General features: G+C 38.4%; 1 protein-coding gene across 5 annotated transcripts in view; it reads left to right on the top strand.

The window, feature by feature from the left end:
• The window catches only part of STS (steroid sulfatase), a 140,281-nt gene that overhangs the window by 72,584 nt on the left and 40,932 nt on the right, over positions 1-26,765 (top strand). For 3 of the 5 annotated variants that reach the window (XM_034431459.3, XM_034431457.3, XM_034431458.3), the window contains one exon: positions 19,014-19,151. The exons of 1 other annotated variant lie outside the window; for it this stretch is intronic. In XM_034431459.3, coding sequence (XP_034287350.1) covers positions 19,014-19,151 — 138 coding nt within the window. The remainder of the gene's footprint in view (positions 1-19,013; positions 19,152-26,765) is intronic. One more of the 5 variants, XM_034431460.3, reaches the window with a different exon arrangement.

The raw sequence follows: 26,765 nt of genomic DNA, 5'->3' as shown, positions 1-26,765 counted from the left end.
AAAAATTACCAACCAACAAAAGGAAAGAATGAATCATCCTATAACAGTTGAGGAGATAATTGCAGCAATTAAACAACTGAAAACAGCCAAAGCTCCTGGAACGGATGGCTTGACTGCGGTGTATTATAAAACTTTGCAAGCAGAAATGGTGGAACAACTTAGAGACTTATTTTGTAACATACAACAAGGGGGTAAAATACCTCCATCATGGAAAACAGCTTACATTTCTTTGATACCAAAAGAGCAAGTAGGTCCTAAAAAACCTGAGAATTATAGACCAATATCTCTTCTGAATAATGATTATAAAATATACGCAAAAGTACTAGCCAACAGGTTGATGCCAGTCATTCAAGAGGTGATTCACGATGATCAAGCGGGATTTATAGAGGGCAGATATATGAAGGACAATGTAAGGCAAGTTATAGATTTATTGGAATATCTTGAGAAGAATAAACAGATCCCTGCAGTGCTGGTTTTTTTGGATGCGGAGAAGGCCTTTGATAGAGTGGATTGGAATTTTCTATTAAAGACTTTTAAAAAGATGGACTTTGGGGATCAATTTATACAGGTGGTTTCAGCAATTTATCAAGAGCAAAAGGCACAGATTATTATTAATGGAAGTTTGACAACAGACTTTAATATTGAAAAAGGAACAAGACAAGGTTGTCCGTTATCCCCATTGTTATTTATTTTAACACTAGAAGTCTTGTTGAATACAATACGGGACTCGAATATCTTGAAAGGTATAGTGATAAGGCAAGAGGACTACAGAATAAGGGCATTTGCAGATGATCTGGTTGTTACCCTAACACAGCCAATGGAATCAATAATCCAGATGAAAGACATTATAAAAGACTATGGCACAGTATCAGGATTTAGACTGAACCAGAAAAAAACTAAGATGATAGTTAAAAATATGACACAAGATCGAAAATACGAACTTGAAAGGAGGGCAGGTTTTGAGATTGTACCTAAGGTTAAATATCTAGGAGTTCAGGTTGCAGAATCAAATATGAAATTGTTTCAAAATAATTATGAGGTGTTGTGGCGAGATATACAGAAAGATATGTAGACTTGGAAAAAACTGCAGCTGTCTTTACTTGGAAGAATAGCAGCAGTTAAGATGAACATTTTGCCAAGATTTCTTTTTTTGTTCCAAATGATTCCAGTGCTTAAAAGTGATAAACAATTGAAAGAATGGCAAAGTGGACTGAATAAGTTTGTCTGGAACGAGAAAAAACCGAGAGTGAAATTGAAAATTATGCAAGATGTTCCAGAAAGGGGAGGTCTTAAACTTCCAAACCTACAGTTATATTATGAAGCAGCAGCTTTGACTCAAGCAAGCGATTGGTTTGGAAGGAAAAAGACTGGAATATTGAATATAGAAAGTTTTGATCTTGAATTTGGTTGGCATGCTTACTTATTTTATGAAAACAAAGTGGATAAAGTATTTAAAAGCCATATACTTAGAGACACTTTGATGAGAGTTTGGAAGAAGCACCGATCCAAATGGGATTATAAAATACCGCTATGGCTGGATCTTGGTCATATCATGTGGAATACAAATATAATGTCACTCGGGGGGTTTTTATATAAAGAAGTTCTTTTTGCAGATGCGGGCAGATGGCAACTGAAGACATTAGAAACACTGTTGGATGAAGGGATTAATCTAACTTGGTTACAGTATAAACAACTTCAATTGAGATGGAAAGAGGACCAAAAAATTGGTATAATGTTGCATGAGGAAGAACTGGTTAGACATATAAAAGAGAAAGGTCCAATGCATATTAAAAGGCTTTATAATGTTTTGTTAGAAAGGGATTCAGAAACTGAATTGGTTAAAGATTGTATGATTAAGTGGGCACAAAATTTTGCAGAGCCAGTGATGTTGGAAACATGGGAAAAAAATTGGGTTCAGAATGTTAAATTTACACAGTCGCAGAATTTGAGGGAAAATTTTTATAAAATGTTTTATAGATGGCATTTAGATCTTAAGAAATTGTCGTGTATGTACCCTAATGTTCAGCCAAAATGTTGGAGATGTGACTGCTTAGATGCTACATATTATCATGTTTGGTGGACTTGTAAGAAAGTGAAGGCTTTTTGGATAAAAATCTGGTGGGTCATGTAGAATGTTTTGAAGAAAAAAATTCAATTTTCTCCACAATTGTTCTTATTGGGTATAGTTAAGGGTTTTACATTGGGTGAAACTAAGTTGATATTGTATATGATAACAGCAGCGAGATTATTGATAGGTAAATACTGGAAAAATGAAGCTTTGCCCACTATCGAGGAATGGACTTTGAAGATGGCCAGTTTTGCAGAGATGGCGAAGATTTCAGCATATCTAAAAGATCGCTCACAAGAGACTTATGAATGGGAGTGGAAAAAGTGGATAGATTATGTGCAGAACAAATATCAAACTAGGAAGTATCAAATAGCTTTTCACTGAAAGTATTATATAAAGATAGAAATAGTTGAATTTTGTGAAGATGAAAAATTATATGGGGGATGGAGGGGTTCAAGTTTTATAAAAAGGGGATTTTGATTGGATTATACTCTGTGGAAGTCCAGGGGGGAGGGGTGGGTTAGGGGGGGTTGGGGAGGGCTAGGGGGGGTTGGGAGGGTTAGGGTGGCTGGGGAGGTAGGGGTGGGCTGGGGGGGGAAATGGGGTGAAAATGTAATTGTAAAACTTTTGCAATAAAAAAAAAAGAATAAGAATAAGAATAATTTTATTTCTATACTGCCCTTCTCCCGAAGGACTCAGGGCGGTGTACAGCCTATTAAAACACAAGACAGCATCAGTTAAAATAGTTTAAAATTATTAAATGAATTCGGCTCAAATTTAAAACCCCAGAAATTTAAAACCCAATTTAAAATGGTTATGTCGATAGACCAGCCTGGCGGAACAACAGGGTCTTGAGTGCACAAAGAAACACCCAGAGGTCGGAGATCTTACGTATTTCCGGGGGCAGTTCGTTCCACAGGGCTGGGGCTCCTACAGAGAAGGCCCTCCCCCTGGGTGTCGCCAGCTGACATAACTTGGCCAATGGCACCCTAAGGAGACCCTCTCTGTGGGAGCGAACTGGCCGGTGGGAGGCTATTGGTGGCAGAAGTCGGTCTCGAAGGTACCCGGGTCCTGTGCTATGGAGCGCTTTAAAGGTGGTGACCAACACCTTGAATCGCACCCGGAAGACCACTGGGAGCCAGTGCAGCTCGCGCAGGAGGGGTGTCACGTGGGCTCAATGAGTTGCGCCCATAACCACCCGCGCGGCTGCATTCTGGACCAGCTGGAGCCTCCAAGTGCTCTTCAAGGGGAGCCCCATGTAGAGAGCATTACAATAGTCCAGCCGGGAGGTGACAAGGGCGTGAGTGACCGTGCGCAAGGCATCCCGGTCCAGAAAGGGCTGCAACTGGCGAAACACCCAGATTGCGAGCCCTCTCCGTGGGGGGCAAGGATTCACCCCCAATAGTCAGCGATGGCACCTGCTGACTATATTGGGACGCCGGAAGCCACAGCCACTCAGTCTTGGAGGGGTTGAGTCTGAGACTGTTCCTCCCCATGCAGACCCGCACGGCCTCCAGGCAGCGAGACATCACATCAAGGACATCGTTGGGGTGGTCTGGGGTGGAGATGTACAGCTGAGTATCGTCAGCGTACAGATGACACTTCACCCCAAAACCACGGATGATCTCACCCAGCGGCTTCACATAAATGTTGAACAGAAGGAGCGAGAGGACCGACCCTTGTGGCACTCCCCATGCGAGACGCCTCGAGGTCGACCTCTGCTCCCCTGCCAACACAAACTGCGAGCGGTCGGAGAGGAAGTCGAATATTAAATTGACAACAATTTAGTGCTCAGTGATAGTGCACATGATTTTCATGCAGAAAAGTCCCAGGTTCAATATTTAGCATAGTTTGATAGCATGGAAATATTTCTATCTGAAACTCTAAAGAATTACTGTAAACCATGTTAAGTATCCTCATCAAATGGGCTTCCTATAAAATATTTCCTATCTACCTTTAAAAACTTTCCTACGTTTAAAAACTTTCTATCCAGAGTTTTCCAAACTTTTCAAAGTTTGTAATCTCATGGAAAAGACAGAGATTTCAGACTGCAAGACGACTTCTATATTGCTATTATCAGTTCAATAAAATTATTTTTCCTCCTGCCCTTTCACTTTGTTTATTTCTAAACAAACAAATAGGGGGGAGACAAAAACTACCACCTCCCACCCACCCCACAATATTAATTAATTAGTATCAAGAACATCACCTAATGAGAAGGAAGGACTCACTGGAGAAAAGCCTAATGCTGAGAAAGATTGAGGGCAATAGAAGAAAGGGATGACAGAGAACGAGGTGGCTGGATGGAGTCACTGAAGCAATAGGCGTGAGCTTAAATGGACTCCAGAGGATGGTAGAGGACAGGAAGGCCTGGAGGAACATTGTCCATGGGGTACACAGGAGACTCTTGTCTAAGTAGGCAAGCTACTGTTCTAAACTGTTCATAAGTTATATACCATAAATGAGTAATACACATCAAAGCTCCACATTATTCAGTCACTATTTCTCACTGAATCTTAATAGATTTTGTTAATTATGGGGTGCAGCCAGAGCAGTTATCCATCTTCTGAGAGGTGAGAAACAGCCTTAACATCATGTGTTTCACACTGATGTGCCACTAAAATTGCAACACAATATGTATATGTTTGGCATTCCCATGCCTTTCATTCTTCCGTGCTGAAATTCTATCCATTTAATCAGCAAAGTGTTTATCACAGAATGAAAAGTGGTTAATGTCACTGTAAAAGTCTGTGAATTTAATAGAAAATGACACTACGTGTTCACTTAGCCATGTTGGAAACCTAAATAGGTTGCAAACATGAGCACAAAATAGAAAAGGTGTTTTATTTCAAACTTCAGTTAAACAAATCATTTTAGACTGTTCCAAGCAAGCTGTGTTCTTTCAAAACAAAATTACCATTTTACAAAAGTTTTTCTGAACACAGTAGAACATTTTTAATTTTCTACCACAGGGAACAACAGGGAAAAGGTTCTTTGCCACAACTGTAGGTGGAATGTTTGTCCATGTGGTCTGATACCTACTACTTGTCCTACAGAAAAGAAATGATTACTTTTGAAATGAAAATATGGTTTAAATTCTCATAGGAAATCACTTAAGCATAATTTTCTCCCAGCTCATCTACTTAAATGGCACAGAAGTCCAGCAAAGACCACAATCACTAGATTACAAGAACAAGAATAGTTATTGTTTTCTATTGGCTTGTGAGTTTTCTGTTTTATTAGTGAATAGTGCATAATGATACATTTTACAGAAATCCAATAACATTCTATCCAATAAAAACAACATACTCTTTAATAGAACAGATCACCTGAAAACTCAACATCAATATGAGTATGCAAACAGTGCATACAATAACATTGCATAGACTTTGCATTTCCTTAGTGCCAAGATAATACAAAATAGCATATGGCAGCACATACAAAACAGTGCTCCTAAAATCTATTTTTCCTTCAGCAAAAGTTTTTAGTGCTGGTTTCTTAACTATACTTATTTGGCAAGCTACCAAGCAGCTGAAAATCACTTCTGCCTGCATTTTTTCCCTCATGCATTTCTCAGCCAGTAAGACTACGAAACTTAACTGTCCTACTTTTAGTGGCTTGGATCAAAAGATTATGTAAAAATATTGACAAGAAACTTTCTAAACATGTCCATTTTGTCTAGTATTCAGAAGAGACACGTTTTATTCTGAAGTTAGGACATACTGTAACTCTCAAAATACAGTTTTCAGAATATTTTGATCAGTAGTGTCTGACTTCAGATGTGTCAAATTGTGTAGAATTTGCACAACTCTACTTTTTAATGATAGGGTATATGCTAGTGTTCTTCTATGTTAAACAAGCAAAAATCCTCTTCCTTGCTACTTAATGGTTTGTTTTGTTTATGTCTGGTAAATCTCATTGATGGACTGACCTGTGCTTTCATTTGGTTCTCTGAGCTGAGAACTATAGCCCTTCTTTTCAAATCCTTCTTTTGTCGTTTTCTAAAATCCCCATGCTACTTTTGAATTCTAAAGCAATTCTTCTGTGCTTCTGCTCTGGTATAGCTATTTCAGCAGACAAACAGGTTATTTGGTTATTTATACAAAGGAATCTACAGGGTTGTCCTTCTAAATACTGTACAGAAAAAAATACAGAAAAATTCAGAGCACACAAATTGTTTAAGCTTTCATAAGCATAAAACGGCTCCTAAAGGGACTTGTCTAAAATTCATTGTAGCATAAACTTTTGCAGAGTACAGTTTAATGTATCAAATGAATAAGCCTCTAGTTCCTAGTTATTTCTGTGATAAAACTTAAGACTTCTCAAAGAATAGAATAGAGAATGGAATGGAATGGAATGGAATGGAATGGAATGGAATGGAATGGAACGGAATGGAACAGAATAGAATATCAGAGTTGGAAGGGACCTTGGAGGTCTTCTAGTCCAACCCCCTGCTCAGGCAAGAAACCTTATACCATTTCAGACAAATGGTTATCCAATATCTTCTTAAAAACTTCCAAAATTGGAGCATTCACAACTTCTGGAGGCAAGTTGTTCCACTGATTAATTGTTCTGCAGGAAATTTCTCCTTAGTTCTATATTGCTTCTCTCCTTGATTAGTTTCCATCCGTTGCTTGGATAAAGATAAAAATACCTTGTAGGCTTCCTTAACCAACATAAATAAAGAGATAGATCTCCCTGTATGACTGATCAGCCTCTGCTTTAAGATCTCCAGGAAGAGAAAGCCCATTATTTATCTAGGTAATAACTTCCATTATCAGAAATGTTAATTTGTTTCTTCAATAAGTATATGTTCCTGTAACTTAAATCCTATTAGATCCCATCATAGATCCCTTCTGAATTTGATTGTCCAAGTGAGGGGAATTGTCAGATTTTTCCTTATTCAGGTTAAGCATACTATTTTTTCAAATGTTATTCATTTATATATCTGCCCATCTATATATGAAATTCTAAGCAGCAAAGTAAAACATAAAATGTTCCATTAAAAAAAAAAAAAACCCCAAACCCAACCAATTCAATAACATATCAGTAAGTGTGAATCTTCTCGCAGTCATGGAGCTTCCGGTGAGAATTCATAGAGACCTAGACATCCTTGAAAGAGTGGAGACAATACTGTTGCAAAAATTGGCAGCCAGGTGGTAAATTCTGGCCACTGCAATCTTTTTGGGCAAAGGAAAGATTGTGAGATCACTAACTTGCATTCTAGACAGCTGCTCCTTGTGAGTAGACTACAGGTTTTTGTGGTCAGCTCATGGGTTGAACAGCTGGGAGGAACTGCACAGCTGACTATGGATATAAGGTTTTCACAAGCCTAAATTCTTTTTTAAAAAATATTTAAAAATATTTTTTTATTTTTTAATATAATACACACCATGCACCATGTGGACAGTGTATTGACTGGGTCAAATCTTTTTTAACCAATGCTAACAGTAATAATACAAATAAGTATGCATAATCCTGATCTTCCAACTTCAACAGTACCATTCTCTCTTTATAATTCTTTATCATTTTTTCCATTAATTCATTTAAACATAAATAACATTTCTTTGTGCCACGTATTTGTTATCCCCTACTAAGTTACTAATATTTAATATTTTGAAAATTACTGATTATGCCACCATAATTTCAATATCCCAAATGTCTAGGACTACTAATAAGATCAAATATTAACAAAATTTAATCAATCCCGGGAATATATCTCAAAATCCCCACAATTTCTCATCTTTAAATTCACACTATTAATCTTAATAATACAATTAGATTACCTAATCCTAAACTTCCACCTACTAAGCGTGGCTTATTTTTTAATTATAATAGATTTTATTATCTGTTAATATGTATGTTACTATTTTCCCTATTTGTATTTTCTATTTTTTCTTTTTATTAATATATTTCATCATTATCCATTATCTTATAACCTTTTTGGAATTCCATCATTTATTGACTTTTTAATCACCCTTTTATTTCTCTCTCTTGGATTTTATAACTCTTTTTGATATTTTTATACCTACTGAACATTCCCTTCAGGTTGCCCTTTGTCTCTTTATGCTGTATTATTTGAATACACATCAATAAGACTTTCTTTTTTAAAAAAGAGATTTTTCTTTTTTTTTCTCTAAACCTTTCTCTCTCTCTTTTTTGAAGATATTTTCCTTATTTTTTCTGTTCTATTATAAGCTTTTAAGGAATTATCTGATTTTATTATTTTATTATTTATTTAATTTGTATACCGCCCTTCTCCCAGAAGGGACTCAGGGCGGTGAACAGCCAAAATTAAAAAACATACAAATGCAAAAGTTAAGATAATTAAAAGAATTAAATCACTGGCTACCCAATTTAAAACCCCAAATCCATAAAATTTAAAATCCCAATTAAAAACCATTTAGGTTGGCTGGCTTGATGAAATAAAAACGTCTTCAGGGCTTTACGGAAGGTCCGGAGGTCCGGGATCAATCGTATTCCAGGAGGCAGGATTGATTCCTACTTATTAATTCTTTCTCTTCATTATCTTTATCTTCTTGCATCTCGTTTTGATTTTTTCCTTCCATTGCTTCTTCTAATTTCTCATCTATTTCTGAATATCATGTTCAGCTTCCCCCCCCAATTATTGAGTGACTTCTATACTCATTTCTTTATCTTTAGACAATCCCCTTGTCTCCATATTGTTCTTTATAGTTTCATGCATGTTTTTGAGATCAAAATTATTTCTTCATTTGCCTCTTTTAACTCCTATAGATCTATTTTGTAACAATTTAATAAAGATTACTCAGTATACCTCTTTGGTTTCAACGTCTCAATATTTAAAAACTCCAACTTAATAAAATTTAATCAATCCCATAGTTATGCCTCAAAATTTCCTAAATTTATAATCTTTAAAATTCTTTAGTGGTTTACAGCCTTATGATTTTCCAATTACATATCTTACTAATTGTCCAAATTTTAAGGTCTTATTTAACTTTTCTTCTTTTCTCTTTTCTTCTATCACCTTTCTTTTTTTGCCTCATAGAATGTTCTGTCAAATATCTTAATAATCCAAATCCAAATTAATCCATTAGGTTCCTCCAATCTTTGAAATCCATAATCCAATAGCCAGTTTCAATAAAGTTTAGTTATTTACTGAGCTGAATAAACGTATTGGTAAAGTGGCCGCATTTTCCAGACTTACAAAAATAGTATGGCTTAATAAGAAGCTGATGGAACATACAAAGATCCAGGTCTATAGAGCCTGCGTCCTGAGCACACTCTTGTACTGCAGTGAGTCTTGGACCCTCTACGCACAGCAGGAGAGAAAGTTGAACGCTTTTCATATGCGCTGTCTCCAACGAATTCTTGGCATCACCTGGCAGGACAAAGTTCCAAATAGCGCAGTCTTGGAACGTGCTGGAATTTCTAGCATGTATACACTATTGAAACAGCGACATCTACGCTGGCTGGGGCATGTTGAGAATGGCTGATGGTCGGATTCCGAAAGATCTCCTGTATGGAGAATTAGTGCAGGGAAAGCGCCTCAGAGGGAGACCACAGCTGTGAAATAAGGATATCTGCAAGAGGGACCTAAAGGCCCTGGGAATGGACATTAACAACTGGGAAACCTTGACCTCCAATCATTCATCTTGGAGGCTAAAGATGCAGCATGGCCTTCACCAATTCGAAAAGACACTTGTTCGGCAGGCTGAGGCAAAGAGGCAGTCCCGGAACCAGTGAAATCTGGAGGCTGGGCAGAGAACAGAATGTATCTGCCCTCAGTGTGGAAGGGATTGCCACTCTTGAATTGGCCTTTTTAGTCATACTAGATGCTGTTTTAGGACCTCTTTCCAGAGCATGATACCATAGTCTCTTGAGACTGAAGGATGCCAATGAGTTATTTGCAATTTAGTTCATCTTAGAAATCTTCAAGAGGAAAAAGAAACTCATTAGGTATTTTCAAAATATCCAAATCGTCTTCTAGAATAGAGTCAAGGTCAGGCCACCTTCCAGATGTTATTTACTTTCTTCTATTTTATGTATTAGACTTTATGTGTATTGGACCTCACTTTCACTAAGAGTACTAATGTTGTAGTGCTGTAGTGCTCCTCTTCTTCCAGTAGATGGCTCTCCTGCTCCCAAGTCCAACATTAAACAGTATGTCAAAAACAGCTGATTATCCAATAAGTCCAGGGGATTTAAAAATACAAATAAGCAAGACAGTTTCTCCCAAAAATCACCTTTCAAATTGTTTAAATTTTTTCCAGGCTTTCTGTATTTAAAGCTTCCCTTGGGCATTTCTTTCACCTCTTAATTTTCAATCTTTAATCTTCTCTGTGTGTCTAATCACTGCTTCCTTAACACTTGGAGATTATCTTTTTAAATTCTTGTACTTAAATTAAATCTTTGGAATAAGAGTTGGAAATTATCTCACCCAGTTTCAATGCTCTGTCCACAGACCGCTCCACCACAAACCTTATAGTTCCGGTTGTTCCAGCTTGTGTCTGCCAAAAATGGCCATCGTCCCTGCTGCCATTCAGGAGAGCTTGCTTTGGACCTAATGAGGAAATCGTGAGTTCTTCATGGTTCACGAAGCACTTCTCCTTTCTTCACCGCCCCTACAAGGTGGCTTTGACACTGTAGGGCCTCCTGACAGCTGTTACTGGCTGGATTTTGCAGGGCTTGGCGGAGCCCACTATTTTCCAAGCCGTTCTCGCCATGACATCAACCGGACAAGCCTAAATTCTTAAACATTTCTGGATATAACTAATTACAGCCAAAGAAAAATTTTCTGAGCAGCAGGATAAAAATTCCACTTGTTGAGTATTCTTTCTGAATATCAAAATTAAAAAAAAGATTTAAATGATTTAAAATCTCTGTAAAACAAGAATCTCAAAATATCGAACAAATTAATAACAAAGTAGAAATTCTGGAGAATAAGACAGAAGTTATAGAGTAGCAGTTTATGTAACAAATAAAACAAATACAAGAGACACACATTTTGGGTGAAAGTGCTTTTGAATAAATTGGAATTAAAATAAATAAACTGGACCTTTTGTAGGAGATTTCCAGGCTAAGCCTGAGGAAGGGATCAAATGCATCATCAGTCTCAAGTCCCTTCATGCCCACAAGAGATCTAAGACCAGCCCATCTTGAATTGTGTTGACTCTTATCTACCTCCAATTTGCTTTGACCATTAGTAGTTCAGGTTCTTGTAGAGAGTGTTAGCATGCAACAAACCTTTAATTGTTTGAACCGCCTTGCTTCCTGATTTCTTGCACTTCACACCTTTATTGGAATGCTTTTGTTTACTCTTAAAGCATACGGCGGATCTGGATGGGGAGTAACAGGCTCCGACTCAACCCTTCCAAGACCGAGTGGCTGTGGCTTCCGGCGTCCCGATATAGCCAGCTGGTACCATCGCTGGCTATTGGGAGCGAGTTATTGGCCCCCACGGATAGGGCTCGCAACTTGGGCGTCCTCCTGGATGCACGGCTGTCTTTAGAAGAGCATATGACGGCCGTGGCCAGGGGGGCTTTTTATCAGGTCCGCCTGATTCGCCAGTTGCGTCCCTTTCTGGATCGGGATTCCTTACGCACAGTTACTCAGGCACTCGTCATTTCCCGCCTGGACTACTGCAATGCTCTCTACATGGGGCTCCCCTTGAGGAGTACCCGGAGGCTCCAACTGGTGCAGAATGCGGCCGCGCAGGGGATTATGGGAGCGAGGGGTCGCTCCCATGTGACACCTCTCCTGCGTGAGCTGCATTGGCTTCCAGTGGTCTTCCGGGTGCGCTTCAAGGTGTTGGTTACCACCTTTAAAGCGCTCCATAGCATAGGACCTGGGTACTTGCGGGACCGCCTTCTGCCGCCGATAGCCTCCCACCGTCCAGTACGCTCCCACAGAGGGGGACTCCTCAGGGTGCCGTCGGCCAGGCAATGTCGGCTGGCGACCCCCAGGGGGAGGGCCTTCTCTGTGGCAGCCCCCGCCCTCTGGAACGATTTGCCCCCGGAGATAAGAAGGATATCGGATCTTCGGGTCTTTCGCCGAGCCCTGAAAACTCTTCTTTTCCAGCAAGCAGGGCTGAACCCCGCCCCCTTTTTTAGTTTTTAATGGTTATTAATTGTTTAGTTTTAATTTGTTAATGGGTTTTAATTCGGGCCAAAGTATATAATTCTTTTAATTAATTTTAAATTTTGTATTGTTATGTATTTTAGTTTTGGCTGTGCACCGCCCTGAGTCCACTAGGAGAAGGGCGGTATATAAATTGAATAAATAAATAAATAAATAAATAAATAAATAAATAAATAAATAAATAAATAAATAAATAAATACAGACAATTTGTGGATTTAAAAAAAAAGAGGTAAAGCTATTATGCACTAAATTGTGTTGCTGATTGAAACTATGGAAATGCTGACTGTGATCCAACTATTGTCATGGGATGCCACTTGAGCCAAAAGTATTAAGGGCACAAAAAGACAAAATAGAAAAAAGGAGGGTAAGGAAATTTGCCTTTTCTGCTTTCCTTATGGATACATCCATTTTTGGATTATAATACCATAATGGCAATCACCAGAAAAGCGGAAAAATGGGAGTGAAAGAGGGGATCATCAGACCAATCTGAAGGGAGAGGAGTTATACCAGATTTGCCTCACAAAATCATAAAGGAGAATATATGTAGCTCAGGATTGAAATGAAGAGCCCTTGGGGTTCTCTGAACTTAGTTGCAAACATTTCATTATCCTAGGTAACATCAAGTAGCACTGATGATATTGCCTAATTTGGATAATGAAAGAACCAAGGTCAAAGAATACCAAGGACCCCTTGCTTCAGAAACTGTTTGAACAACTGGCCAGAAAATTGGCTGAATCACTTGATAATAAATTGACAGTTAATAATTGACAGACAATAAATTGAAAAAAGAATGAATGAAATATTTATAAAGATGAAAGAGGACATGAAAGAAGTTAAGAAGATTGAAAGCTTTGTAAAGCAAGTATCTCAAGATGTAAAGCCAATTAATAACAAAGTAGAAATTTGGGGGAAAAAGACAGACACTATGGACAGAGAATCAAAAAGAGAACTAGGTAATCTGACACTATTAGTACTGAGGAAGAAGAAATTTTAAAGAAAAGCAAATTTTCAGTTTAGCAATTTTTTGGGCAGGGGGATTAGGATGAGAATGATACGGAAGCAGAAATGATATAGTATATAAAATAAATACAAGATTTGCAAGAATAAAAATATTCCAAGAGATGTTTTGTTGTACTTTGTCAGAAAGAAAACTAGGGATCAATTTATGCAGCAACATTTTAATAGAAGATTAAAGATTGAAAGACATAGTTTTTGTTTAAAACATTCCTGTTAGAATTTTGCATAAGAAAAAATATTTTTCTTTTTGGAATGTGAATTTAAAGTAGAATATGATTCCATTGTGATAGGACAAATGGGAAGTTATGGTTTTTACTTTTAAACAGCAGAGTTTTCTGCTGAATTCTGCTGAATTTTGTCCAGAAGATGAGAGAATACAAAAATTTAAAGAGGAATTGAAAGTGATTCAAATGAAAGTGTTACAGGAGTCTACACAAAAACTGCAACAGGTGTAAAAGAAAACTGATAGGGATGATACTGAAGTAGGTGCTACAGGTATTTATTTTTCTAAATGTTTGGCTTAATTATGGATTATAAATGCATAATTGCAAAAAATATAAATGGAGCTAATGCTTTTCAAAGAGAAAAGTATATTTAAAATAATTAGATAATAAATAAATAAATAAATAAATAAATATAGCAAGATATAATTCACCTACATGAGACACAAATTAGGAAAAATGAATGAAAAATATTTGATTTATTAAAAAATTTAAAAATTGAGCAAAGAATTTATTTCAGCAGGAACAAAAAATAAATTGAATTGTTTGTATATAAATCTCCAAATAAAACCAGAACTTGTACTAATTGATGAGCATGGTACATTTGTTGACATGGAAGTTCATTTTCACGGAACTTTGTCTCAATTGAGGACATAGTATTGTTCTATAAAGCAGGGGTTCCCAACCCCTGGGCTGCAGCCCACTAGTGGGCCTATTTGGAACCAGGCCATGCGAGCAACGGGCTGGTATGCAGCTTGTGTTCATGACTCAACTTGTGCAAGTGGTGAGCCAGCATGCACACATTTACACACAGCTTGACTTGTGCTGGCAAGTATGCATATGCATGCGCAGCTCCACTTGCACAAGTCAAGCTGTGCACACATGCAGGTGTGCCACCCCACTACTCGTGCAAGTCGAGGTGCGCATGTGCACTTGTGCACCAGCCCACTGCTCACACGGCCCAGTTCCCCTACCACTGCTGGGCCACCAAGCCACAAACATTGGGGATCGCTGCTATAAAGGAGTTATAGGGAAGTTAATAGGTTTTTCTTTGGAAACTTGGTGTTTGATTAGAGTTTGGAATGAAGTGATCTCCCCACAACCAGATAAAACTTCTGACAAAAATATTAAAATCATTCAATGGTATATTTGGCAATATACCAAAACTTTTGGTATATTGCCAAAAGTTTTCTTTGATTTGATGGTCACTTTTCATTGTCCAACCAATCAAAATAACTTTTTAGTGATTTACATTGAATTACTTTATTTGGAATAAGTTAATTAGTTGGAAAGAGGCCAATAAAGAGCCACAAGATTTGACTTCAAAAGAAACTGTAGGTCAATATCATTATTGAATAATGACTACAAGTTGATCACATCAATTCTAGCTGATACACTGAAAATAATTTTGCAAGAATTTATTTATGAGGATCAATGTGGATTTTAAATGTAAAAGACAATTAAAAGACAATGTTTGAAATGTGTTGGATGTTTTGGAATGATGTTTTCTTTCAAACAATACTTGTTTTTTTTACAACTGAACTTAGGTATTGTTTAAAAAGTGACAGAAGGATATTGTATATCTAATTTTGTGGCGCAGGGGAAAATATGAAAAATGTATATGCATTCTTATCTATTTATCTAATAGTTAGCCTTGCAGTCATTTTCTCCCAATCCTTACCTGATTGACGGGGTAATCTTGCATTTGTTAATAAAAACAAAAAGAGGAGGTTTTTTAACTGAGATATAGACAGGAAGTGTACATGCCACTGAAAAATATGGAGCCTATGAACATTATCCTGAAGGAAGGGGCTACTAGAATAGGAAATTTTAATTTTTAATTTTAATGTAATGTTTCATTTAAATCTTTTAACACTTAATAGGGCTTCTATATCTTCTTTCTTTCCCTGTTTGCTTATGTGTTTCCATTAAGTTTGGTTTTTCCTTTTCTCTTTTATTCCCTTTGCAACATAGCTCTTCCTTTTCTTCGCTCAGTTATCACACACCTTTATTTCTGCAGAGAGAAAAGAAATGAATATGTGTTTGCCTTTGTATTTCTGCATTTGTATAAGAGTGATTTCTGTGTAGAAGAGTACCTTATTTTATATGCAGTTTAATTTTAACTAGGAGCTATCATTTTTTTCTCTTCTCTCTGCGCTTGCTTCATATTTTTGAAATGTCACATCTGTTTGGTACATATACAATCCTGGACCAACTATGTATGCAAAAGTTACAGGACTAACCTGCCTCACACAGAGAAAATTTTCATGGAAATTAGTACACTGATACAGCCAGCTGTAGGTGCTCTGAAGGCATTCTGAGGTACCAACTAAGGAAACATTGGTATAAGGTTACATTGAGGCCAATCTCATATAAGTAAGCTATTACAAAACTCCCCTTAGAGAACAAAAGCTGATTCAGGGAGTACCACTATAAATAAATTAAAACCTGACCAGAAGATCCTCAGAATATGTTTAATCTGTGTGAACATATGCAGCCGCGCGGGTAGTTATGGGAGTGTCTAGATACTCCCGTGTAACACCTCTCCTGCGTGAGCTGCACTGGCTACCGGTGGCACTCCGGATACGTTTCAAGGTGCTGGTGCTCACCTATAAAGCCCTTCATGGCTTAGGCCCGGGGTACCTGCAGGACCATCTCCAGCCCTTCTCCCATCGTCCTGTGCGCTCTCACAGAGTTGGCCTCCTCAGGGTGCCGTCGGCCAAACAATGTCGGCTGGCAACCCCCAGGGGGAGAGCGTTCTCTGTGGGAGCCCCGACCCTCTGGAATGGATTGCCTACTGAGCTCAGGACAGCCCCTGACCTTCTTTCCTTCCGTCGCGAGCTGAAGACGTGGCTCTTCCGCCAATTAAACTGATCCGTTTGGGGGTACACTGTCATAATTTTAAATAGTTTTAATTGGGTTATTGATTTTTATTTTGCATTGTATTGTGATTTGTATTGAAGTTGTCATTTTGTAAGCCACCTTGAGTCTCTAGGAAGAAAGGCGGCATATAAATCGCAATAATAAATAATAAATAAATAAACTATAAACATAAGAAGGCACTTATACCTTCATGTCTTAACTGTTGCTAGGGGTTGTGCAGCTTGTTGAGTAGCAAAGCTTAGATGTTTTAAATGCAAGATAATTTTTCAAGTGTTTTTAATGTATAAATCCACTTCTAACTTTCATTTATATATATCTGTTAAAAATGTCTTATCTTCTCAGAAATGTCCTTCCCCACAAAGATTGTCATTTTTTTTAAAAAATTATTCTCTACGTGCTTGAATTTTCTTTTGAATTTCTCTTGGTAGTATTTTTCAAGACTGGTGTCAGAGGGTGCTATTACTCTCTGTTTTCTGATATTTCCTTCATTTCCTCTTATGGAAAAACAAAACAAAAATGGTGCCAGAGGGACAAAGCTGACTCACTTTCATTGTTGCCTACATCAACTTTCAGCTTGCAGTTTGCCAGACAGAAATGGGAAGGGTAAATTCCTAGGGAAGAGGGAGAGCTAAGGAATGTATGAAAGCCTTCTGCTGCCAGAGAGGAGATACCCACCAAGGCCAAATTCTTGGAACTACCAGCTAGAGCAGACTCTTTTCCCAAAACAAAAGTACTAAGTGTAATTGGTGGACAATGAACTGTGGGTGGCCCAGGGGCTTTTACCTATGTGGGTTTTCTCAGGAAAACCTCAGAGTTTGCTTTGCTTCTGCTGTGCCTAAATGGATCTTTCAATAAAGCTTTACTCTTGGTAGTTCCTACATGCCAGTAGTTTCTTTTTTTGGATGTATCAAATGGGACGGTTGACAAACAACTATAATGGGAAGAACCTATTTACTGTACTTATATTATTATGTTCATTTTCTTCCAAAAGTTCAAGCTAACATCAGAAACTAGCCAGCCCCAATGATGGCAAAATAATGAAATATATGTCATGTCTCAACTTTCATATATGCCTTGTGATGTTCCACATAGGTACATGTGAGGCAAAATTTGCATTACAATGGCATAATGCATATTTTATCACTTAGCACTTCTATGATTGCCCATGGCCAGAAGTATCACCGGGGGGGTGGGGGAGATCAAGGACAGGCAATGAAAACAGTGTAGGGATATAATCTCCAACTGTTGAATGTGCATTGTTTTATTTCATACAGATATACTGTATGAAAGACACAGAGTTTGTGTGGCAATTATACAACATTGTTTTGGTCATTCTAATTAAATCTTTGGATTTGGTTCACACTTCTGGATTCAGAAAACTACAAGGAACTAAAGCCAAGCTTTTTCACATATGGGTGCCTTTTCAAATAAAGAATTCCACAAGATTTTTCGTATTCCAAGTTGCATATTCTAGGATGGATCACTGACATTTGACCCATGATGGATACTTTGATCTTTATTTCTTCCTTTCTCCGTGTGTGTGTGTGTGTGTGTGTGTGTGTGTGTGTATACATGTGCTTGCTTTCCAGCTGTACATGGGTGTACTATACTAAAGAGGAAATATTCTCCAAGCCACCTGAAAAGCTATTTAGATTTTAACACACCACATTTGTTTGTACTACAAATGAATGATATCCAGACACAACAAGGTTTTTCATGAACTAGAAATTGCAGATCTGTCACTACATAATCGCAGTAAGATGGGATATTATTAACACAATATATTTTGTCTTACAAGAAGAAGGAGCAAGCAAAGAATATGCTGGTTTGATAACATCAAATCTGATACAAAATTAAACATCCAACAATTGAAAGAAGCTGTGCTTGACAGGGAATTGGTCATGACTAAATGGTTAAAACAAAATAATATTAGGCACTTTGAGAAAGGAGCTAGGTGGATTTTCAAGCCTATTACTAATGTCAAACAACTGTTTATATATTTATTTATGTCTCAAATAAAATGAAGTAGGTGGATTTCTGGATAAGCAGTAGAGGACTGAACATGGCTGCACAGATAATGGATCTGGTTGTTATAGTGCAAAAAGGGCCCAGTAAGGGGATTGACTGTCTAATGTCTTCTCCAGATCAAGGAGAGGACCAGGATTTCTCACAAGGGCTCCTTACAGAGATTCTCTGCAAAGAGACTATAAAACAATGATCTCCAATGGGGTTTAGAGCTCTGGAGGCCACAAAAAAGCAATCTTGCATATGCCACAATTCAAAGCCTTCAAATACACATTGGGTTTGTCCATTTCATTACTGTAAGTCTCTTTTTGGATTTTAAGAATGTTCAGAAGGGCAAGTTTCATTACACCGAGTGATCCTCCTTCAATCTTCAGGGAAAATTTTTTCATGTAAGTCTAAAAACTTAAGCAAAAAAATGGATACTGAAATAAACAGCAGAAGGTTGATTAGAATGTTGAAATTAAAAAATCACAAATGGACCAAAATGCTAGATCAGGGCTATCAAACTGGCAGCCCGCAGGCCAGATACGTCACACGCAGACCATGGAGTCTTCTAGGAGTCTTTCTATAGAGTTTTTGCTTATACATGGTGATATTATAAATGTAACTTTCCTTTTCAAAAGTTGTACTGTATTTTGAAAAAAAAAACATTTTCTTCTTTTCATCATATATTTTACAGGACAGATTCTCCAAGTATTAAATCAATGGAACTTAAGTGAGCATACTCTTGTATATTTCACTTCAGATCATGGAGCACATCTTGAAGAAATATCAGACAATGGAGAAGTCCATGGTGGTTATAATGGGATATTTAAGGGTACGAACCAGCTTTTTACTATTGTGTTCCACAAATTCTGTTCAATTGTCCTTATAGTTGGAGTAACCTACATTTTAAGAAAGTGGATATATATTTAGGAGACAGATATGAATACAGTTCTTTTGTTAGAACATTTTAGTCATATCTGTTAAGTTGGGTGAATGAGGACGCAGCAAGCTAGGCAGTGAGTGACAACAGCTCTTTATTGTATGGTGAGAACCCAGCAACTGACCCAGAGACACAGCTCCCTTTATATACCTTGCAGCTGTGGTGGTCAGCCAATCCGCTGCTAGTCAGTTAATTCAAACTTCCCGCCAACAAAACCTATTTACATAACACTCCTCCCCTCCCAGAAGTCACTTTGGGTGCTATTTGCATACAAAGTCTCTCAGGTGACTAGGGCATGTACATATCCTCATCAACCTGCGCAGTTCAGTTGGAGGGGCAGCATCGAGCAGGTCGGAGGGACTCCCTGTTTCTCCCTGCTCCGCCAATGGAACCTCAGAGAGTTGTTCGTGGGCGGCGACTTCTCCAAGTGGTCTGATCTCATTGATGGGGCGGCGCTGGATGCAAGGATCGTCAGCTAAGTCCTCCGTTGCCCCCGGTTTTTTTTTTAATTGAAAAGTTTTACAAAAAAGTTTTATCCCCATATTCCCCCCACCCTCCCCTCCCCACTGCCACCCCCCCTTCCCCCTCCCCCCGACTTCCCAGAGCGAAATACAGAGTATTTGAATTAAAAATCATAAACTAAATTAACCTAACTATCTTTAGATTACCAAATCCCCCCCTGAAACCTTAACTCCACTATAAGTAACATAATACATCTAACGTTAACAGTCATTCATAAGCTATTTGAAATTTTCTTGTCTGATACTTATTTTGAATATAATCAATCCATCTTCTCCATTCAGATATATATATCTTTCTTGTGTTTGGTCCTTCAAGCACGCTGAAATTTTCGCCATTTCCGCTAGGTTTGCTACTTTCAATGTCCACTCTTCAATAGTAGGCAAAAAGTCCTTCTTCCAGTATTGTGCTACCAACAACCTAGCTGCTGATATTATATTCAAAATCAATTTAGTCTCTAGTTCTGTACAATCCGTAGTTATACCCAACAAAAACAATTGCGAAGTAAATTTCAACCTTTTTTTCAAAATATTCTGCATCACCCACCAAATTTTTATCCAAAATGCTTTGATTTTCTTACAAGTCCACCATATATGGTAATAAGTTGCATCCTCACAATCACATCTCCAACATTTGGCTTGCAAGTTTGGATAAATACATGATAATTTTTTTGGATCTAGATGCCGTCTATAAAACATTTTGTAAAAATTTTCTCTTAGATTTTGTGCTTGTGTAAATTTAACATTTCTAACCCAAATCTTTTCCCATGTTTCCATCATCACTGGTTCCTGGAAGTTTTGTGCCCATTTTATCATACAATCTTTCACCAATTCCGTTTCTGAATCTATTTCCAATAATGCATTATACAACCTTTTAATATGCATTTGACTCTGGTCTCTAATCTGTTTAACCAAGTTTTCCTCATTTTGCATAACACCAATTTTTTGGTCTTCCCTCCATCTAGCTTGAAGCTGACCATACTGAAAAACCAAGTATAGATTATCCCTTCTTCTTTCAATACATTTAAAGATTTCAATTGTAATTTGCCCCCTTCTATAAGGAGCAGTTCTTTATAAGTAATCACCTCCTGTTTCTGTTCTATACTTATATTTTCTATTGCATGTCTAGGATTTGCCCATATAGGTATCTTATAATTTAGCTTATATTGATACTTTTTCCATACCCTCAACAAGGCATTTCTAAGTATATGACCTCTAAACACCTTATCCACTTTTTTTTCATATAACAAATAAGCATGCCATCCATATAACAAATCATAACCTTCTATATTTAACATTCTCTCTTCAGTTAAATTAAACCAATCACTAATTTGTGATAAAACAGCTGCTTCATAATACAATCTTAAATTAGGCATTTTAAGACCTCCTCTCTCACGTACATCCTGTATAATTTTCAATTTTATTCTTGGTTTTTTCCCACCCCAGATAAAGGTATTAACCCCTTTCTGCCACTCCCTCAGATTTCCATCTTTCTTAAGCACTGGTATCATTTGAAACAAAAATAAGAACCTGGGTAGCACATTCATTTTTATTGCTGCTATCCTTCCCAGTAAGGATAATTGTAACTTTTTCCAATTTTCCATTTCTTTCTGCACTTTTTGCCAAAGAATTTCATAATTATTTTTAAATAATTTCGTATTTGAGGCTACAATAAATACTCCTAGGTATTTAACCTTTTTAACTATTTCAAACCCCGTTATTATTCCCATTTATCTCAAAGGTCTTCTCTCTGAGATAAAGACATATTTTTGGTTATCATTTTTGTCTTATGTTGATTTACTTTAAATCCAGATACCTTACCATATTGATCTAATATTTCCAACATATGTGGAACCGATTCTATAGGTTGAGATAAAATAACAACCAAGTCATCTGCAAATGCTCTTAATCTGTAATCTTGCTGTCTAATTACAATTCCCTTCAATTTATCAGAGTCACGTATCTTGTTCAACAAAACTTCTAAGGTTAAAATAAACAGCAATGGTGACAAGGGACAACCCTGCCTTGTTCCTTTTTCAATTTTAAAAACATCTGTTAAGCCTCCATTAACTATTATTTGTGCTGTTTGCTCCTGATATATTGCTCTGATTGATTGTATAAAATACTCCCCAAAGTGCATTTTTTTTCTATTATCTTAAACAGGAATTGCCAATTCAATCTATCAAATGCCTTCTCTGCATCCAGGAATATGAACGCTGCAGAAACTTGGTTGTTTTTTTTCCAGATATTCCAATAAATTCACAATTTGTCTAACATTATTTTTCATTTGTCTCCCCTTTATAAACCCTGATTGGTCATTGTGAACTGTTTGTTGCATAACTGGCATTAGTCTATTCGCTAATATCTTGGTAAAGATTTTGTAATCAGTATTCAAAAGTGATATTGGCCTAAAATTTTCAGGTTTTGTACAATTTTGATCTTCTTTTGGAATCAATGAAACAAAAGCTGTTCTCCAAGAGGGTGGAATTCCACCCCCTGATTGAATTTTACAAAATAAAGCTTTAAGCGGCTCTACCATTTCAAATTGTAAATTCTTATAATAAGTAGCTGTTAATCCATCTGTTCCCGGAGCTTTACCCATCTTTAACTATTTAATTGCTACAATAATCTCCTCTGAGGTTATTGGTTGATTCAGTCCTTCCCTCTGTTCTGACGTTAACTCAGGGATATTCTCCTCCTTCAGGTACCTATCTATATCTGTGCCTTGAATTGAATCACTAGCATATAATTTTGTAAAAAATTCTAAAAAAGCTTTTTTAATCAAATTCTGTTGATAGACTTCCTTACCTCTAAATTCTATCTTACCAATAACTCGTGATTTCTGTTTTTTCCTCAACACATAGGCCAACCATCTACCTGGTTTATTAGCATTACAAAATGTATTATGTTTAGCATATTGTAAACTAGTTGCTACTTGATCAGCCATTAATATATTAAATTGCTGTCTTAATATGTTTATTGTTTCTTTTACTTTCTTATCTCCTGGATTAATTATAAGTAATTGTTCTTTCTTTTTTATTTCTTCCTCTATTTCTTTCTGCTTCTTTTGTTGTTTTAATCTATGTTTATTATTCATATGTATTAAAGTTCCCCTCATATAGGCCTTACTTGCATCCCATACCATTTCCATAGAATTACCCTTATGCATATTAATAGCAAAAAATTATTTCATTTGTTTTTTAAGCTCAATCACATTTTCTTCATATCTAAATAAATTTTCATGTAACCTCCAAGACCTCCTTTCTCCCCTCTCCTGTTCCAATTCCACCCAAACCGGACTATGATCAGTTAAAGTTCTTGGACATATCTTCGTCTTCTTTACCCTAGAAAAAAAATCATTTGTAGTTAGTATAAAATCAATCCTAGAAAAGGATTGATGTCTATCGGGAAAAAAAGTGAAATCTCTTTCCTCAACATTCCTTTCTCTCCAAATGTCTCTCAATTCCATATATTCCATCATATCAAAGAAGGATTTAGGTAATTTAGCACGTGTTGAAATCTTTGACAAACTTTTTTTGTCTTTCTGTGTATCTATTACTCCATTCCAATCACCCATTAATATAAAAGATTTATAGTCCCATTGTATTATTTTAGTGTGTAAAAATTTATAAAATTTATCTTGATGTTGATTGGGTGCGTAGATTCCAATTAAAAGCATCTTTCCATTCTGAATTAATAATTCAATTGCAATATATCTACCTAGGGCATCTGCCTCGATTAAGTTAGCTGGTACTCCTTTCTTTACATATATAACTAACCCATTTTTCTTCTCTGATGCTGATGCCACAAAATGTGTACCTAATCTTGAATTTATCAAATATTTTTGGTCTGATAGTCTAATATGTGTTTCTTGCAAGCAAATAACATCGTTCTTAAATTGTTTCAAATAGTGAAATACTTTCTTTTTTGTGGTGAATTTAAACCATTAACATTCCAGGATAGGAATTTAGTTGCCATCTTTGGCCCCTCGAAGCTTTGCGAGCATCCACTGAATATCCTCCTCCATCTTACTCTTCAGCCTAGCCCCTCCCACTGCTTTTGTTTTTTCGACTTCTTGAGATGAGTCTTGAGATTGTTGCACTTTTAGTTGTTGTTCTTGATGTTCATAGGTTGCGCGTGTCAGTCGTTGTTCTCTTGGTTCCTCTATCTTCTTAGGTGGTTCAAGAACTGGGGATGGGCCCCCAAGTTGTAGATCTTCTTCTGTGCTAATTTCTCCAGCTGCAACTTCAGCATAGGTTTGTATCTGTTTTCTGTCTTTCTCTTGTTGTAACATCTCCTTTTTCTTTCTAACCCCCCCCCCCAGGTGAAGGTGGGTATCCAGCCTTTAGTATGTTGACATAGAAGTCTTTTGCCTCCCAAACTGTATTTAAACGATATCTTTGTCCACCATAGGTCACTATTAGTACCTTTGGTATTTCCCATCTGTACTGTACTTGCTGGTTTCTCAATTCATTTGTCAAAAAGCCAAAGTCCTTTCTGCCTCTTAACATTTTGGGAGGGAGCTCTTTCAAAACCACTAATTTTTGTCCAGCCACTTGAATCTTGTTCCTGTAGGAAGCTTGTAAGATATCATTTCTTAGTCTCCTGGGTGTGAAATAGATCACCACATCTCTTGGTAACTGCCTTTGTTTTGCCATCCAGGAATTAACCCTGTAAATTTTGTCAATTCGAATTGCCACATCTTCTGCTCTTTCTTTGATTATCTCAGCCATAGCTTCAGCACAAATGTCCTTTAGATTTTCCTTACTATTTTCTTTCAGACCGGTTGCCCCAGGTTTGATGTAGTTTGTGGTTCTGCTGGGTAGTCAGGGAGCGGTTCGTTGAAGTTTTCTTTGATGTCTGTGGCAACTCATCTCCGTAGTTGATCTATGTGCCTGCGCCAAACTCTCCCATCCCCCATGTCTACCCTATATGATTTGGGCTCTGTAATCTCTGTAATTGTTCCCGCTTCCCAGAGTGGGCCCCTCCCATAGTTCCTGGCGTGGACTGGGGTCCCTATGGTGAATTCCCTGAGTTTCCTCTCCCCCCCCCTTGAAAACCTCGGGGGAGTACTTGGGATTGAGTCCATCCAATACCCCTCGGAGCTTCCGTCCCATTAGCAACTCTGCCGGACTTCGGCCTGTGGCTGTACAAGGTGTGGAGTGCTGGGCCCTTAGGAATTGGTCTACTCTTTCCTGCCAGTCCCCAGGGCCTAAGCGTGAGAGGGCCTCCTTGGCCAATCTCACAAATCTCTCAGCCTGACCATTACTAGCCGGATGGAACGGGGCCGAGAGGACGTGTCTGACCCCCAGTTCTGCTAAGTACCCCTCGAATTGTGTGGCTGTGAATTGGGGCCCGTTGTCCGAAATGAGGATGTTCGGTAACCCATGGGTGGCTGTCTTAGTTCCCTGATAATCGCATCGGTGGTAGTGGCCTTCATCAGCTTAATATCTAGCCACTTCAAAAAAGCGTCCACTATGACCATGAAGGTCTGTACGTGGAATGGGCCGGCAAAATCTATGTGGATCCTAGACCAGGGGCCCTTGGGTTTTTCCCACTCCCTCACTGGTGCTGTTGGTGGATCTGGCCTAGACTCCTGACAGGGTTTGCATCTCCCCACCCACTCGGTAATGTCTATGTCCATGTTGGGCCACCAGACGTAGCTCCTGGCTAGTCCTTTCATACAAACAATCCTGGGATGCCCCTCATGTAACAGCGTTAAAACCCTTTCCTTTAGGCACAATGGGACAACAACCCGATCTCCCCATAACAAACACCCCCCTTGCATGGTTAGCTCGTCCCGTTTACTTGCGTACTGTTTGAATTCCCCACCCCCAGTCTTTTCCGGCCACCCCCTCGTCACCCAACTTGCGACCTTCCGGATCACATGGTCCTTGGTTGAGGCTCTCGCTACCTCTGCTGATGTAATGGGTCCCAAGTCCAATACATCTATCAGCAGAATGGGGATGCCGGGTGTGGGGTCTTCCAACTGGTCCAGTAGTGGGCATTGGCTGAGTGTGTCTGCGTTGCCCATGTCCACCCCTGGTTGATGTACCAGGCGATAAGAGTATGCCACGAGGAAGATAGCCCAACATGTCATCCTGGGCGATAGGGCTGCTGGTGTTGGTCGGTCTCCCGCGAGGAGACCCAGGAGTGGGCGATGGTCGGTGATTAGGTCGAAGTCCCTCCCGAATAGATACTCATGGAACTTTTTTACTCCCGAAACGGCGGCGAGGGCCTCCTTGTCAAGCTGGCTGTAGTTTCTCTCGGCGCTTGACAGAGTTTGGGAGTAGTAGGCGATGGGCGCCTCTAGGCCATTCGGGAGTCTATGGCTCAGGACGGCTCCCACGCCAAAAGGGGACGCATCACAAGCTAAAACAAGGGGAAGCGTAGAGTTGTATTGTATCAAAAAGCTCTCAGCAGACAGCAACTTCTTGATATTCACGAATGCATTGTCCTCGGCCTTCCCCCATTTCCAAGTGGACTTCTTGGCTAACAGTCTGTGCAGGGGTTCAGCCACTGTTGCCTTATCCTTTAAAAAAATCACATAGAAGTTTAACAGTCCCAGAAACGCCTGTAGCTCTGCCTTGTCCTTTGGGGTAGGGGCCTCCTGGATCACCCTGATTTTACTCTCGGTGGGGTGTATGCCGGTGCCATCTACCTTGTACCCCAGGAATTCTACTGAGGGGACCACGATCATGCATTTGTTGTGTTTGACCCTTAGTCCAGCATTCCTGAATTTTTCTAAAACTTTTCTAAGCCTCCCTCCTAGTTGCTGTTTATCTTCAGCGGTGATGAGTATGTCATCAAAATAGGGGACCACCCCGGGGATCCCTTGCAGCAACCACTCCATGGTGCTTTGAAAAAGTCCGGGGGCTATGCTAACTCCAAACGGCAGGCGGGTGCATTTGAAGTCCCCTCTATGAGTTATGATAGTCTGTGCTTCCGCGATAGCGCCATCTACCGGCAGCTGCTGGTACACCTGCAC

Source organism: Pantherophis guttatus, chromosome 5 (assembly GCF_059756535.1).
Source record: "Pantherophis guttatus breed Tessera chromosome 5, ASM5975653v1, whole genome shotgun sequence".
Taxonomy (NCBI): domain Eukaryota; kingdom Metazoa; phylum Chordata; class Lepidosauria; order Squamata; family Colubridae; genus Pantherophis; species Pantherophis guttatus.
This window is presented reverse-complemented; position numbering and strand designations above follow the sequence as displayed.